This window comes from Balaenoptera acutorostrata, chromosome 6 (assembly GCF_949987535.1).
Source record: "Balaenoptera acutorostrata chromosome 6, mBalAcu1.1, whole genome shotgun sequence".
NCBI lineage: Eukaryota > Metazoa > Chordata > Mammalia > Artiodactyla > Balaenopteridae > Balaenoptera > Balaenoptera acutorostrata.
Window position 1 is genome coordinate 10,273,954 of NC_080069.1, and position 12,441 is coordinate 10,286,394.

The following is a 12,441-nucleotide window of genomic DNA, read 5'->3' on the forward strand; positions in this document are numbered from 1 at the left end:
CCATGCACAATGCTTGGTGTCAGTCTATTTATCTCTTGTAAAAATAAAATACAGTGTGTGTGTGTGGAAAAAAAAAAAAAAAAACTTGGTCCAGAAGAGGAGAGTGCGCCCTCCCAGACCTGGTTTCCCCCAATGCTGCCCTATCTTGGGGAATGACACCCTGTTACAAAAGCCAGAGAGCTGGGAGTTCGCTTAGATGCCCCCTTCCTCGCTTCCCACATCCAGCCTTTCATTAAGCCTTGTCATTTTTACCTTCTAGATAGCTCTAGAATCCAGCCACTTCTCATAAGTGCTACTGTGGTAGTCGTCATCCTCTTTTACAGGCATTACTGGTAAAGCTCCTAACCAGTTTCTTCAATTCTGTTCTTGCCCCTGTCTGAATCCAGAGTCTTCTTTTTGTGTAACTTTTTATTTTGAAATTGCTTCAGATTTACGGAAAAGTTGCAAGAATAGTTACAGACAAGTCCCAGTTACTCTTACCAGTTACTAACATTTTATCACATTTGCTTTATCACTGCCTCTTTATATTACATACGCATGTCGTTTTTTCTGACCCATTTGAAAGATACAATGCTCCTTTGCCACCTAAATACTTACGTGCCTGTCTTATAAGAAGAAGGACATTCTCTTACATAACCACAGTACAGTAAAGAAAATCAGTTAACGTCGATACTATACTAGTATGAGCTGTGTACCTTATTTACATTTCCCAAGTTATACCAGTTCATATTTCATTGTAATGCCTTTATAGCAAAAAAGAAAAATAACTTACTGGTCTAGGATCCAATCCGGATCACACATTGCATTTGGTCACGTCTTTAATCTCCTTTAATCTGGAAGAGTTTCACAGTCTCTATGTCTTTCATGACCTTGCCATTTTTAGGAGTGCAGGTCAATTATTTTATATAACATCTTTCAATATGGGTTTGTCTCATGTTTCCTCATAATTAGGTTGGGGTTACTATTTTCAGTAGGAATACCACACAAATGCTATGTGTTATCAGAAGGCACTTGATATCAATTTTCTCCAAAATCACCTTTTAGAAATACAGATCTAATCTCATCTTTCACCTGTTTAAGACCTTTCAGTGGTTTTTCCATTGCTTTTAAATTTATTTATTTATTATTTTTGGCTGCGTTGGGTCTTCGTTGCTGTGCGCGGGCTTTCTCTAGTTGCGGCGAGCAGGGGCTTCTCTTTGTTGCGGTGCGCGGGCTTCTCATTGCAGTGGCTTCTCTTGTTGCAGAGCATGAGCTCCAAGCGGGCGGGCTTCAGTAGTTGTGGCATGTGGGCTCAGTAGTTGTGGCGCACAGGCTTAGTTGCTCCGCGGCATATGGGATCTTCCCAGATCAGGGCTCAAACCCGTGTTCCCTGCATTGGCAGGCAGATTCTTAACCACTGTGCCACCAGGGAAGTCCCCTCCATTGCTTTTAGGATAAATACCAAGTCTGTCTTGGTACATTAGGCTTTATGCCTCTCTTCTAGTATCTTGCTCTTTCTTTTCTTTCAGTTTCAAAGAAGTCTTATCTCCTGCCTGGGAGCAGTCACACAGATTGTTCCTTCATCCAGGAAGGCTCTTCACCCCTCCCTGAACCCACCTTCCCTTAGCCTATTTAGCAGGAGCTCCTCTCTCAGATCATTTATGACTCCAGTTTCTGTATGGGAAGGACAGAGAGAAGGCATTTTAGTTGGAGGAGGAGGAGGGTGTATATTGGACCCTCCTTGAAATTTCATTTGGATAACCTTTTTTTTTAAGATGTCCATGCCAAAGCCTGGTGAGAATGGTTGGAGGAAAGTCCTGGGCCCTGTAGCTGTCTTCTTTCTTTATTCCCTCCAAACCCTGCCCCTTGACAGTTTCCCCTTGACTCTGCTACCATCCAGATGTCAGCTCGTTCTTCAGAGACTCAAGGAAGTCTTGATGCTGCCTAGACCAGTCCCTTGTTAGGAGACTTTGTGGTGCCTTGTGCTGTGTGCTGCCTCATCATTCGTAACAGCTTGTTCTCTGTGTGATTACTTGGTCTGTCTGTCTTCCCTAACCCCTCAGGAGGACAGGCGCATTTTGCTCGTGGTCGTATCACCAGCATCTGAGTGTTCGACACATAAATCAAGATTCATTAATGAATGAGTGAAGATGAATACCTTATCCTCCTTTAGCACTTCACCAAATGACGAGGTTGTTTCCTGTCCCTCTTTCTGGAAAATCGCCCTCTGTCTTCACTTTGTAACTCCTGTTCCCTCTCAAATTTTGTAATCATTAGGAACAAAGTAAAAAACCTCTTCCTCTTTGGTAGCTTAAAGTTTACTAGCTCTTCATGGTTTAGTCATTAACTTGTTGGACCCCAGTAACAAAATATTTTCATCTCTGTCGTCAGCATCCATTTGCCATCTGATGACACATTTGTGTGCCCCTTTATCTTTGGCACTGTTGTTATAACATGGTCTTGCTCTCCTTGGAGCATTCAATACCATCTACTAGCAATTTCTCAAGTCCAGAATAACTACAGATATTTCATAGAAGGCTTTGACGTTATAAAAAATGTTTAGCAAGAGTTAAAACCACAATACCTGAAACTTTTACTTTTTAAAAAATTATTTTTTGATAAGCAGTTTACCATTTTTTTCTTTCTTTTTTTTTTTAATTTTGCTGCACCAGGTCTTAGTTGTGGCACGCGGGATCTTTTTTTTTTTTTAGTTGCAGCATGCAGGCTGTTAGTTGCAGCATGCAGGATCTAGTTCCCTGACCAGGGATCAAACCCGGGCCCCCTACATTGGGAGCGCAGAGTCTTAACCACTGGACCACCAGGGAAGTCCCATAGCAGTGTACCATTTCTAATCACTTGTTGAGGACAAAACTAATTGAATCAGTCATCTGTAATTTGGAGGCTGACTTGTGTGTGTCCGATGGAGAACAGACAGGATGCGTGTCCTTTGATCGAGTTCTCTTTGTAAAGGGAAGTGGATAGTTACAACTTCTTTTAGAGAGTTAGTGTGCATGAAATGAGAACAGTATTCAGATTGTCTTGTCATTACACTTTTATTAGAATGTTTGGTTCTTTAATCTGATCTGATAGTAAATAATATTTTTTAAGAAGTAAGAAGTCTATAAGTGAAGGTATATATGTGACTATGAAATGAGATGGGAATCAAACAGCTAATGGTAATAGAGTATTTTTCTGGGAAAACTCCCAGAATTTTAAAAAGAGTTTTTCAGGTATAATTTATGCCAACCAAATTTGATTCTCCTAGTAGTAATTTTCATTCTCAAGAATGAAATCCAAAAATTCTCACTTTTTGATTAATAAAGGCAAAATGTAAACAGAGAATCTAGGCAAAGGGTATGCGGGACATCATTGTACTTACATTCTTACAGCTTTTCTATGAGGTAGTAATTATGTCAAAATTAAAAGTTACCCCTTAAATTCTCACTTTTTTTTCTAAAATTGGATGCACGTATATTTTATTCAGGTTTTTAATCTTTCCTAGAAGATTGACAAATATTCACATATCTATGTTTCAATTTGACTTTCATACCTACCACCTAATTACAAAGTCAGAATTTGATAAACTTATTTTAGAGACAGGATTCAGTACTATACATTAATTTGGTTTCTGATTATAGAGTCTTTTAGTCCCACGCCCATACTTTGCCTTTAATTTTTACTTCACAGACTAATTTTGTGTTGAAGTGCTAAAATCCTTTTGCCATCCAACTTGTACTTCTGTGTGCTTTTCTTCATATATCACCTTGATCGTTAAGTTTTTCTTTTTTACCAGCATTTTTTTTTTCTCCTGAGTTATTTGCATTTTCAACCTCCAGTATAATTCTCCTGGTCAACCAATAGCACACAGTTAAATCCTGAGCTTACCAGAGTGAATGATTTCTGATTCAGACTTCTTTAATGTAATGTATATGTGAAATTAACCTCACCTTCTAGAAATTACTCACTTAGGTATGTATTTCATAACACTTAGGAAAACTAGCTTCATTTTCCAGAATTGGAAACTCAAGCCACCAGTAATAAGTTGACTAATTCAGTTATAAGCAATGAATCCAGAAGGTGGACTCAAGCAGAATTCAGATTTTTATTTGTGGTGAATTCTGGCTGGTAGGCAGCTTAAGTGCTCTTGTCAGACACCTGACCCCTCTGAGTCTGTTTAGTCATCCACAAGGTAATGGTCCCATTCGGCCTTCCCCTCAGGCTTGTTGTCAAACACAAGCAAGGTGAAGTCAGGGCCAGTGATGGGAAAACTGTACAATGCTCTGGTGTCTCATCATTCTTTTTTCTCTTTATTATTCTGCATAGCATTCTTTTAATTTTCCCCATTTAGCACAAAACTGTTTGGCTTTTTAATGTCCATTGCCACTGATTCTTAAGCTTGACACCACATGGTTATTTCTCATCTTCCTGATTAGTGGTTTGGGTAGGCATTGCTGCCAGTCGTTTCAAACTGTTCTTCACTTTATGGAGCCGGTACAGTCACTGTGAAATCACTGAGCATTATAATCTATTTAGGATAATCTAATCTTTTGTTTTGCAGTCCCAGGCTGTCTAATCTTCCTGGCTGGTCCCTAAAGGATGGAAATGCTTTCTTGGACAAGGTAATGATTAGCTGAAGCGTATCTACACCCACTGGAAAGCCATCTTGTCATACCGGAGCCACCCGATAATAATGTGACTGATGGGCTCATTTTTCCCCCTGTGTCTTCTCCCTGAAAAATCCCATGTAAAGTCTTCAGTACTTGGTAATTATTGTTTTTAAGAGCCTTTTAAGGAGTCTCAGTGTTCAGGTACAGATCCAGTTTTTCTCATGTGTAAAATCTAAGAACTTCTGCTGCAAATACATTTTATCACCACAAAAAGAAAACTATTATTTTTAGAATTTCAATGAGAGTTTCAGTGGTGATGCTTATTAGAGAATTCCATCTAGCTCATTTCTTCTTCTTTTTTTTTTTTTTTTTTGAAGATTTTCTTTTGATGTGGACCATCCCCAAAGTCTCTATTGAATTTGTTACAATAATGCCTTTTCTTGGTTTTTTGGCCCCGAGGCATGCGGGATCCCAGCTCCCTGACCAGGGACCGAACCCGCACCCCGCCCCCCTGCCCCCCATCGGAAGGCGAAGTCCCAACCACTGGACCACCAGGGAAGTCCCTAGCTCATTTCATTTTGAGGCTGTACTGACTCTCCACCTGTAAGGAGTGAACTTTTTTTTTTTTTTTTAATAACTTTAAACCCCCCCCAAACATTGTGAGTTTTAAACTGCTCTGTCAGGGGTTAAATTAGCTAGGGCTTTGTAAAAAGTCTGAGTCTTATTCTTTGCGTGATGAGAGGCCACAAAGGGTTGCAGCAGGCAGTGTCTTCCTCTGCTCAGACCACTTTGGCTGCCATGTGGAGAACAGACTGAGGAGCGAGTGTTTAACTGCCGGGCAGTGTGCTCTTGGGGGCGTGGGAGGGAAACATGTTTTCAGGTAAATATGAACAAAGGGCCTTCCAGACTATGATCTATGATCCTGGTAGCCTGGAATGGACACTCTTATAAGTTGTGAGAGAAGAACATAGTTCTAGGAATCTAGGATTTGGGGTCCTATTATGACTTTAATCACTAACTAGGCCTAAAGTAAATGACTCAAATTACTTTTTTTTTTTCAAGGCTATTAAGTTTTTGACATTAGATTATCTTCACAGTAATTCCTTCCTCAGATCAGTTTTTAGGCATTTAACGTATACATGAGAGACCAGAGATACAAAAAAATGTTAAAACTATAATCTAGTCAAATTTTCTCCTGAAAAAAAATCAGAGGGTAAAGGAAGATTAAAAACTGTAAAGCTTATCCATGCCATTCTTAGGCCTCCAAATCATTCTTCCTCTCCCCAGTTTCAGAATTGAAAAGACTGAATAAGTGTAAGGATCCTTAAAATGATTCATCTGAATTGAATAAGGCATTTCCTTCTTGTAATAGATACTGTTAAATAAAGAGGTGCTCTTTTTACAGAATTAATTCCTGTGCCTGCACCCCAACCTCAAGTGCAAGCCAAATGCATGATGTGAAACCAGATTTCCCTCATAGCTAACTGTAAAATTATGTGACAATCAAGAATCTGTGCACCTGATGAAATTTCAGCCTAACTCTCTGCTGGCTGTAAATCATTGTTCCCTGAGAAAGGCTCAGAAGCATCCCATTACCTGTGCATTGTAAGCAAAATGACTTGCATGTGTATGTGGGAGCATTTCATTAGGAGGGAGTGGTGAATAAAATAGAGTAACATTGTAAGTGCGTGGAATGGCAAATATGCTGCTCCAGGCCAGGAAGGATGAGAGCCGCAGAGGAAGCTGTGTCATGTGAGGTACACATACCCTGGTGCGTGGCAATATGGGGAAGAAGATTACATAGTCAGTTTAAGGCCAGGCAGCGCTTTGAAATTTCCCATGATTTGCCTTTAATCATTTTTAACCTCATCCTAAGGGAGCTGGGAGTCTTCTTTCATTAAACATAATTGCTCATTTGTTTTTAGCTGGCAGGTACATTGTAATTAAGAATGGTTTTCAGTCTCTTTTTGGCTCAGCGCTCTACTGGTTAAATTGTACTCATATAAGGAGAGGAACCAGAGTTTACAGTGGAAGGCAAGGGGAGGAAATATTCTATCAAGGTTCTGATAGGAGACTTGTAAAATTCAAAAGGAAAATAACATACAGTTAATACCTTATTTTCAGGTAAAGACTGGGAGTAAAATCATTCAGACTCCAGTATATAAATATAAGTACATATATATGAATATATAGAAATTTATGTTTGGTGACTAATGAAAACACAATGGAACAAAGTTCTAACAGTATTTTTCTCTTTCCGAAAAGAGGAAACTGTCAACCAAAATCTTATCTTTTAGTGGTTTCATTATAGAGTCATAGATAGCTTTAACTTTGGAGCAAAAACTCCTGCATAGATTTCAGTATAAAGTGTCATCAAGGGAAGGCAGCAACTCTGGGGGCATCATAGCAGACTCTGTTGGTGGCCCACTCCTGTCTCTTCAGTGTCCTATGTCATAAATCCAACTGCCAATACCTGTATGGCTTTCCCTGACAGTTTTTTCCTAAAGCTGCCCCAAATGCACGAGTTGCTATATAAATATCCCAGGTCCCTTGCCCCTGAGTAGAATAACTCCCAGGTATATGTTTGATACTGTTTCTTAGAGTTTCCCCACGGGAGCGACTCCCTGTTGCCCACAGTGGTACGTAGCTCTGTAACATCCGTTATCGGTCACCTGCTTTTCCCTTTATCACTTGCCCTTCCTCCTCCTGGGTTTTTTGTTGTTTGTTTGTTTGTTTGTTTTTAGCACCTCCCTTGTAAGCTTTCACACACCCTTTTCTCAGGATCTGTTTGTGAAGGAATCCAAAGTAAGACAGGCACATTAAATACTGTAGGTCACAGGCAGAGTGGGAGCTGCACTAAACTCTCTTTCTTTATAAGTACACTTTTTTCTTTTGAATGATGGTAGTGGTGGTTTAATCCCTACCCTGTACTCTTCATCTCCCTCCTTATTTGCCCCTCAAACCTTGGTAGGAGGAGAAAGGAGCTCTAAATCATTTGTCTATGCCCTGGACTCCTAATTGCAGAACAAAATCACTGGAGGTGCTTGTTATAAACACAGGTTCCATGGCCTCATCCTTAGTTTCTCATCCCTTAGATCTTAGGTAGGGCCCAGGAATCTACTTCCATCAGTGTTCCAGATCATTCTGATATTGCTGGTATGGTCCATCTAACAATTATTTGGAAAGCTTTGGGTCATGAGTTAGGGAAGCAGCATGTGTCCACACATGGCTTCCTTGAAGAGGCATCAAGAAATGTGCATTCAAGTCCTGAGTCAGCCACCAGCCAGCATTTTTTTAATCCTAAATAAAACATTTAGCCTCCCTGAGCTTAAACAATGAACAGTTGACCTAAATAACCTTCCAGCTTCCCTCCAACTCTAGCAATCTGTGATACTTCATGGAAAGTTTGGTTTGGGGATGAAATTTCTTTGGCGCTGTATCTATTGGATATTACTTCCTAGAATTTTTTCTTTTCATGTCTTTTAGGAGCTAAAGGAGTGCTCAGGTCATGTATTTGTGGATTCTGTGCCCGAATTCTGCCTACCAGAGGTAAGATTAAAGTGAATCTTGTTGTAGAAACAAAGCATATCTTATCATCTCTCAAACTGAAATCAAGAAATAATTTTCAGGGGCTTAGCTTCCTATTTTCAAATTGAAATGGATCTGTTATTCTAGGCTCTTTGTTTTACAGCTAAAATATGATCATTTAGGAGCTTTTTGTATTGTCTGTAAATCATTGAAGTCACTCTCTTCTTCCCGTACCTAGCTCTTTCTATAATCCACATTGACACTCACACTGGAGCATAGTTTTGGTAAAGAAATATCTCAAGCCTTTTAATTTTGTAATTACAGTCATCCCTCGGTATCTGCGGGGGATTGGTTCCAGGATCCCCTGTGGATACCAAAATCCACGGATGCTCAAGCACTTTATATAAAATGATGGAGTGCGATGAATAGAGTCAGCCCTCTGCATCTGCAGGTTTCACAGCGACAGATACAGAAGGCCGGCTGGATAATGCCTGTGTCTTAGGTTAGCCATACTTTTTCTAGTCTTGGGTAATTGGGAGTTACTGTTATCCAGCCAGTACAGTAAACTGTAAAACTTCTTGCTGACTTGAAATGACATACGGAATATTGCTTGAAATTCATGGATTCTGAACTGAGACATGGATATCTGTCGCTTACGTATCATCACAGTGAGACTTGTTATAAGTGTTTGAGTCCAGTTTCATTGTTTTAAAGGAAACAAAGATAAGTTTGCATTAGTCTTAAAGGAAACTAATCTCAGCTGACAGGCCTAATCCCCAGAGTGGCCTAGATGGAGTTCTCAGCTCACAGATGAAGTGTAGGGAAGCCAGTAGCCAGTCCAGGGTTCCTGAGGAAATCAATAAGAAGCTACCATTCTATTCTTTCCGTGTGCCCAGGGGATGTCAGTGCCTGTCGAAAATACTTTCACATTTCAGTGCCAGAGGAAAAAAGAAATTGGGAGTGCTGTGTCCCTTATTTTTGTCCTTTCTTCCTCTCTCTCTTTCCATTTCTACAACTTCCTTTGATACCCTTTAGATAAACTTTTTTTCTCTCTCTCTTTGTAGTAGGTGATATGCCCTTTTAGGACACCAGAGTGAAAGAGAGGAAGAAAAACAAAGTAGGACATGGTAATTGAAATTGGCAAATAAGGGAGAAAGTTTGAGGTACACTAGTAGGAACAAGTGTGAAGGTAGACAGTTATTGAGAATCCTGAGCTCTCCCTAACCGCTAATAAAATCTTTTTCGTCATCTTCATTTGTCATTTAGTAGTTGGTGGGGCAGTTCCCCATCTGTTCAAAGATTCCTAATCCTAGGTGCTACGTTTATTGTCAGTTTACTGCCTGTGGCACTGACTGCTGCAGCCTTCAGCTTGTGGCCCGCAGTGGAGGATTCCTGGCTTGGAGTTCTGGTGACTTTCTGACTTGCTCCATCAACTACTAAACTTTGAAATTAAACAGTCACCGTTTTACAGTTCACCTTTGCCGAGCTAAAGCAGCACTGTTATATTTAGGGTTCTAAAGCCATATAGGTTTTTTTCAACTAGTGTCATAATTTGTGGTTTATGACAGGTTAGTAGTAGTCACTATTTTAAGGGAAACCAGGGCATTGTATGATCAGGAGAAAATACGAGAGTTGTTGAATTAGGAGAGAGGGACTTACTACACTGTCCAATCTTGGCTGACTTGTGGCTGAGCCAGGCAGAACTAAAGTCCCAGTCCTCATGGAATTTATAATCTAGTGCAGCTACCTTAAATGTCTTTGTATTCCCCCAAAGTCTACACTGTAGACTGTGCATAAAGTCTAGGACAGTATAGTAAGCAACCAATCAATTATGATTGTTTTGACTCAATTCATGGTCTGTAGAACCCAAGTGTCTGTATATAAAAGTTTAAAATTAAAATAATCTTTATGGGATTTCATTGAGTGAAAGTATGCAAGTAAACATATAGATGTGAATATAAAAACATAGTTTGGGTGTTAAATTTATTTCTCAGAGGAAAATTTTTTATGTAGGCACTCTTGATATATATCCAAGCAGAAAATATATATATATATTTCCCCCCCAGCTGTCCTCACCAAATTTCTTATCATTCTAGACTCTGTGGGCTGATTCTTATATAGTAAAGAGAAATTTCAGATATTCCTACCCAGTTTCTGTATAGGTAGAAGGAAGGTAGGGATGCTTTTGGGTTTTACTGTTGCTTCACCTCTTCTTCCCTTGTTTTCTTCTGGACGTATCACTCTGCGACTCTGTCTTAATCTTCTCATTTGTTTAAAAATGGTTCTAGAGAGTTGGTGGGGAATAGGACCAGCAGGATGTCCCATGACCCTTTGTTATGTGAGGATATTGTCTTGGAAGTGCAGTACACAACATGGAGTTAAGTCATGTCCTTAGACATTTTATTCACACAGATTGCCATTGCCCTGGCGGTGAGTAGCTTCTGACCTCTGCTCTCCATGCTGTCCTCAGGTGCTGATTATGCCTTGGCGGCTTTATTGAATCAACTTACTTTACACATAAAGTCACCAACCAGAAGATACCCACACCCAAACTGGCACACTGTCTCTGTTATTTGCAAAGAGGGCACAGACATCTTTGTTACTTCTACTCTGTAGGGGACGTAGTAGCTCTGTGACCCATTCTGCTAACTAAAACTCTTTCTTGAGTTACCCCATGCTGTCCGTACTGTACCATACAGTTTCCACAGGGTAAGTTCCATGAGGGAGAGCTCAGAGACTAAGATGATGTCTCTGAACCACTGCATCTCACTTTTCTCCACAGAGGGTGCTGCTTATAACGATGCAATCCTCCAACAACAGTGCACCAAGACCTGTTATGCCCTGGCTACCACAGCGGGGAGGGGACAGAGATGAGTCACACAGGAGTCTTGAGCTCAGAGACATTCAGTTTTGGGGGGACAAAGTGATAACTTTGAGGTGTCTGCCTTTGTACAGAATAATAACTGCCACAAGAGGGATATTCATAAAGTGCCTTGACAGTTCAGAGGAAGAAGTGGTTTCTTTCGTCTGGGCAAATAAGGAAGGCTTAGTGGAAGAAGAGAATTGAGCCTTAAAAGGCAGGTAGGACTTAAATTTATGGAAAAAAAGTTCCCTTCTACTAAAAGAGTGTTCATAAAAATTTACCAAACATGGGTAGCATTTTTTCTCACCTGCCAACCTGTCTTTTCCCTTTTCACATGACCTTAATAATGGAGTGAAGGGTAGAGCGGGGTTTGTGACTAGGGTAGAACCCAAGAGTATAACCTCCTCTTATGACTCTGCCACTACATTTGCGAGGGGTCTACACCCAACACTAGTGGTCAGAAGTTACTCCAAAAACAGTAGCCTCCCGCATTTGACTTTTGAAGAGCTGGTTTCTGTGTGCCTCTCCTTCACGGCTGATACTGTGCTGTCTGCTTCGTGTTACCTGCTTCCACCTGCCAGGCGGCAGCTGCTGAAGTGTCCTGTTGTCGTTCATCCTCGCATGTCTGACTCGCAGAGCTCTGTTTTAGTAAAATCAGAGCACCTCTGGCGGACGGGCTGCACTCTCGCCAGTAGCCATCCTGTCCTGCTGCGTAATGTCAACGTTAGGAAGTATCCTAAACTGAGAGAGCAGAAGCGTTGCAGGAAAGGCATCATTATTCTGTAGTACCAACGCCACTCCTCTGCATTCTGGCAACATCATTTTTCAGTCCCATCACGTTGATCTGTGTGCCCCGCACAGATATCTATCATTCCTTCCCCTTTCTTTTCAGACCGAGCTAATAGATCTGTCTACAGTAGATGTGATCCTCATCTCTAACTATCACTGCATGATGGCTCTGCCCTACATCACTGAGCACACGGGGTTCACAGGCACGGTCTATGCCACAGAGCCCACCGTTCAGATCGGCAGGTGAGAGCATTTCTTCCTGTGCCATAAGAGAGCGGCTGGCGAGCTCCCCCTTTCAGTGGTGACTGTTAATAGAGTGTTGTGCGAGGAGGGGTTGTTATTTCCCTCTGAGCAGCTGACCCAGAGAGCGGGCACGAATAGACAACTCTCCAGATAAAACAAATGTCCTTTGGAGTTGCCTAGAGACTGGTGCTGCGAGTAATGGTCGTTAGTCTTTTTTAGAAAAACGGGAGCAGGGAGTTTGCAGAGACAGCTCCTCTGTGCAGATGATACTAATTAGGGGAAGTATCATTCAGTAGGACGCCACCAGGATGCAGTGCAGAGAGCTTCAGGAGGAAAGGAACACAGCATATTTGAGAAAAGAGGAAGAAATTTTACTACTTTGCTTTCAAAATTTCCCCCCATTTATGGTATAGTGCAGACTATAAATGGGGA

The 12,441-nt window shown here is 40.9% G+C and overlaps 1 protein-coding gene across 1 annotated transcript in view; it reads left to right on the top strand.

Moving 5' to 3' along the window:
- Nucleotides 1–12,441, top strand: part of INTS9 (integrator complex subunit 9) — a 116,728-nt gene that overhangs the window by 40,767 nt on the left and 63,520 nt on the right. The window contains exons 3-5 of the mRNA XM_007192715.2: nucleotides 4,538–4,598; nucleotides 8,073–8,135; nucleotides 11,870–12,009. Coding sequence (XP_007192777.1) covers nucleotides 4,538–4,598; nucleotides 8,073–8,135; nucleotides 11,870–12,009 — 264 coding nt within the window. The remainder of the gene's footprint in view (nucleotides 1–4,537; nucleotides 4,599–8,072; nucleotides 8,136–11,869; nucleotides 12,010–12,441) is intronic.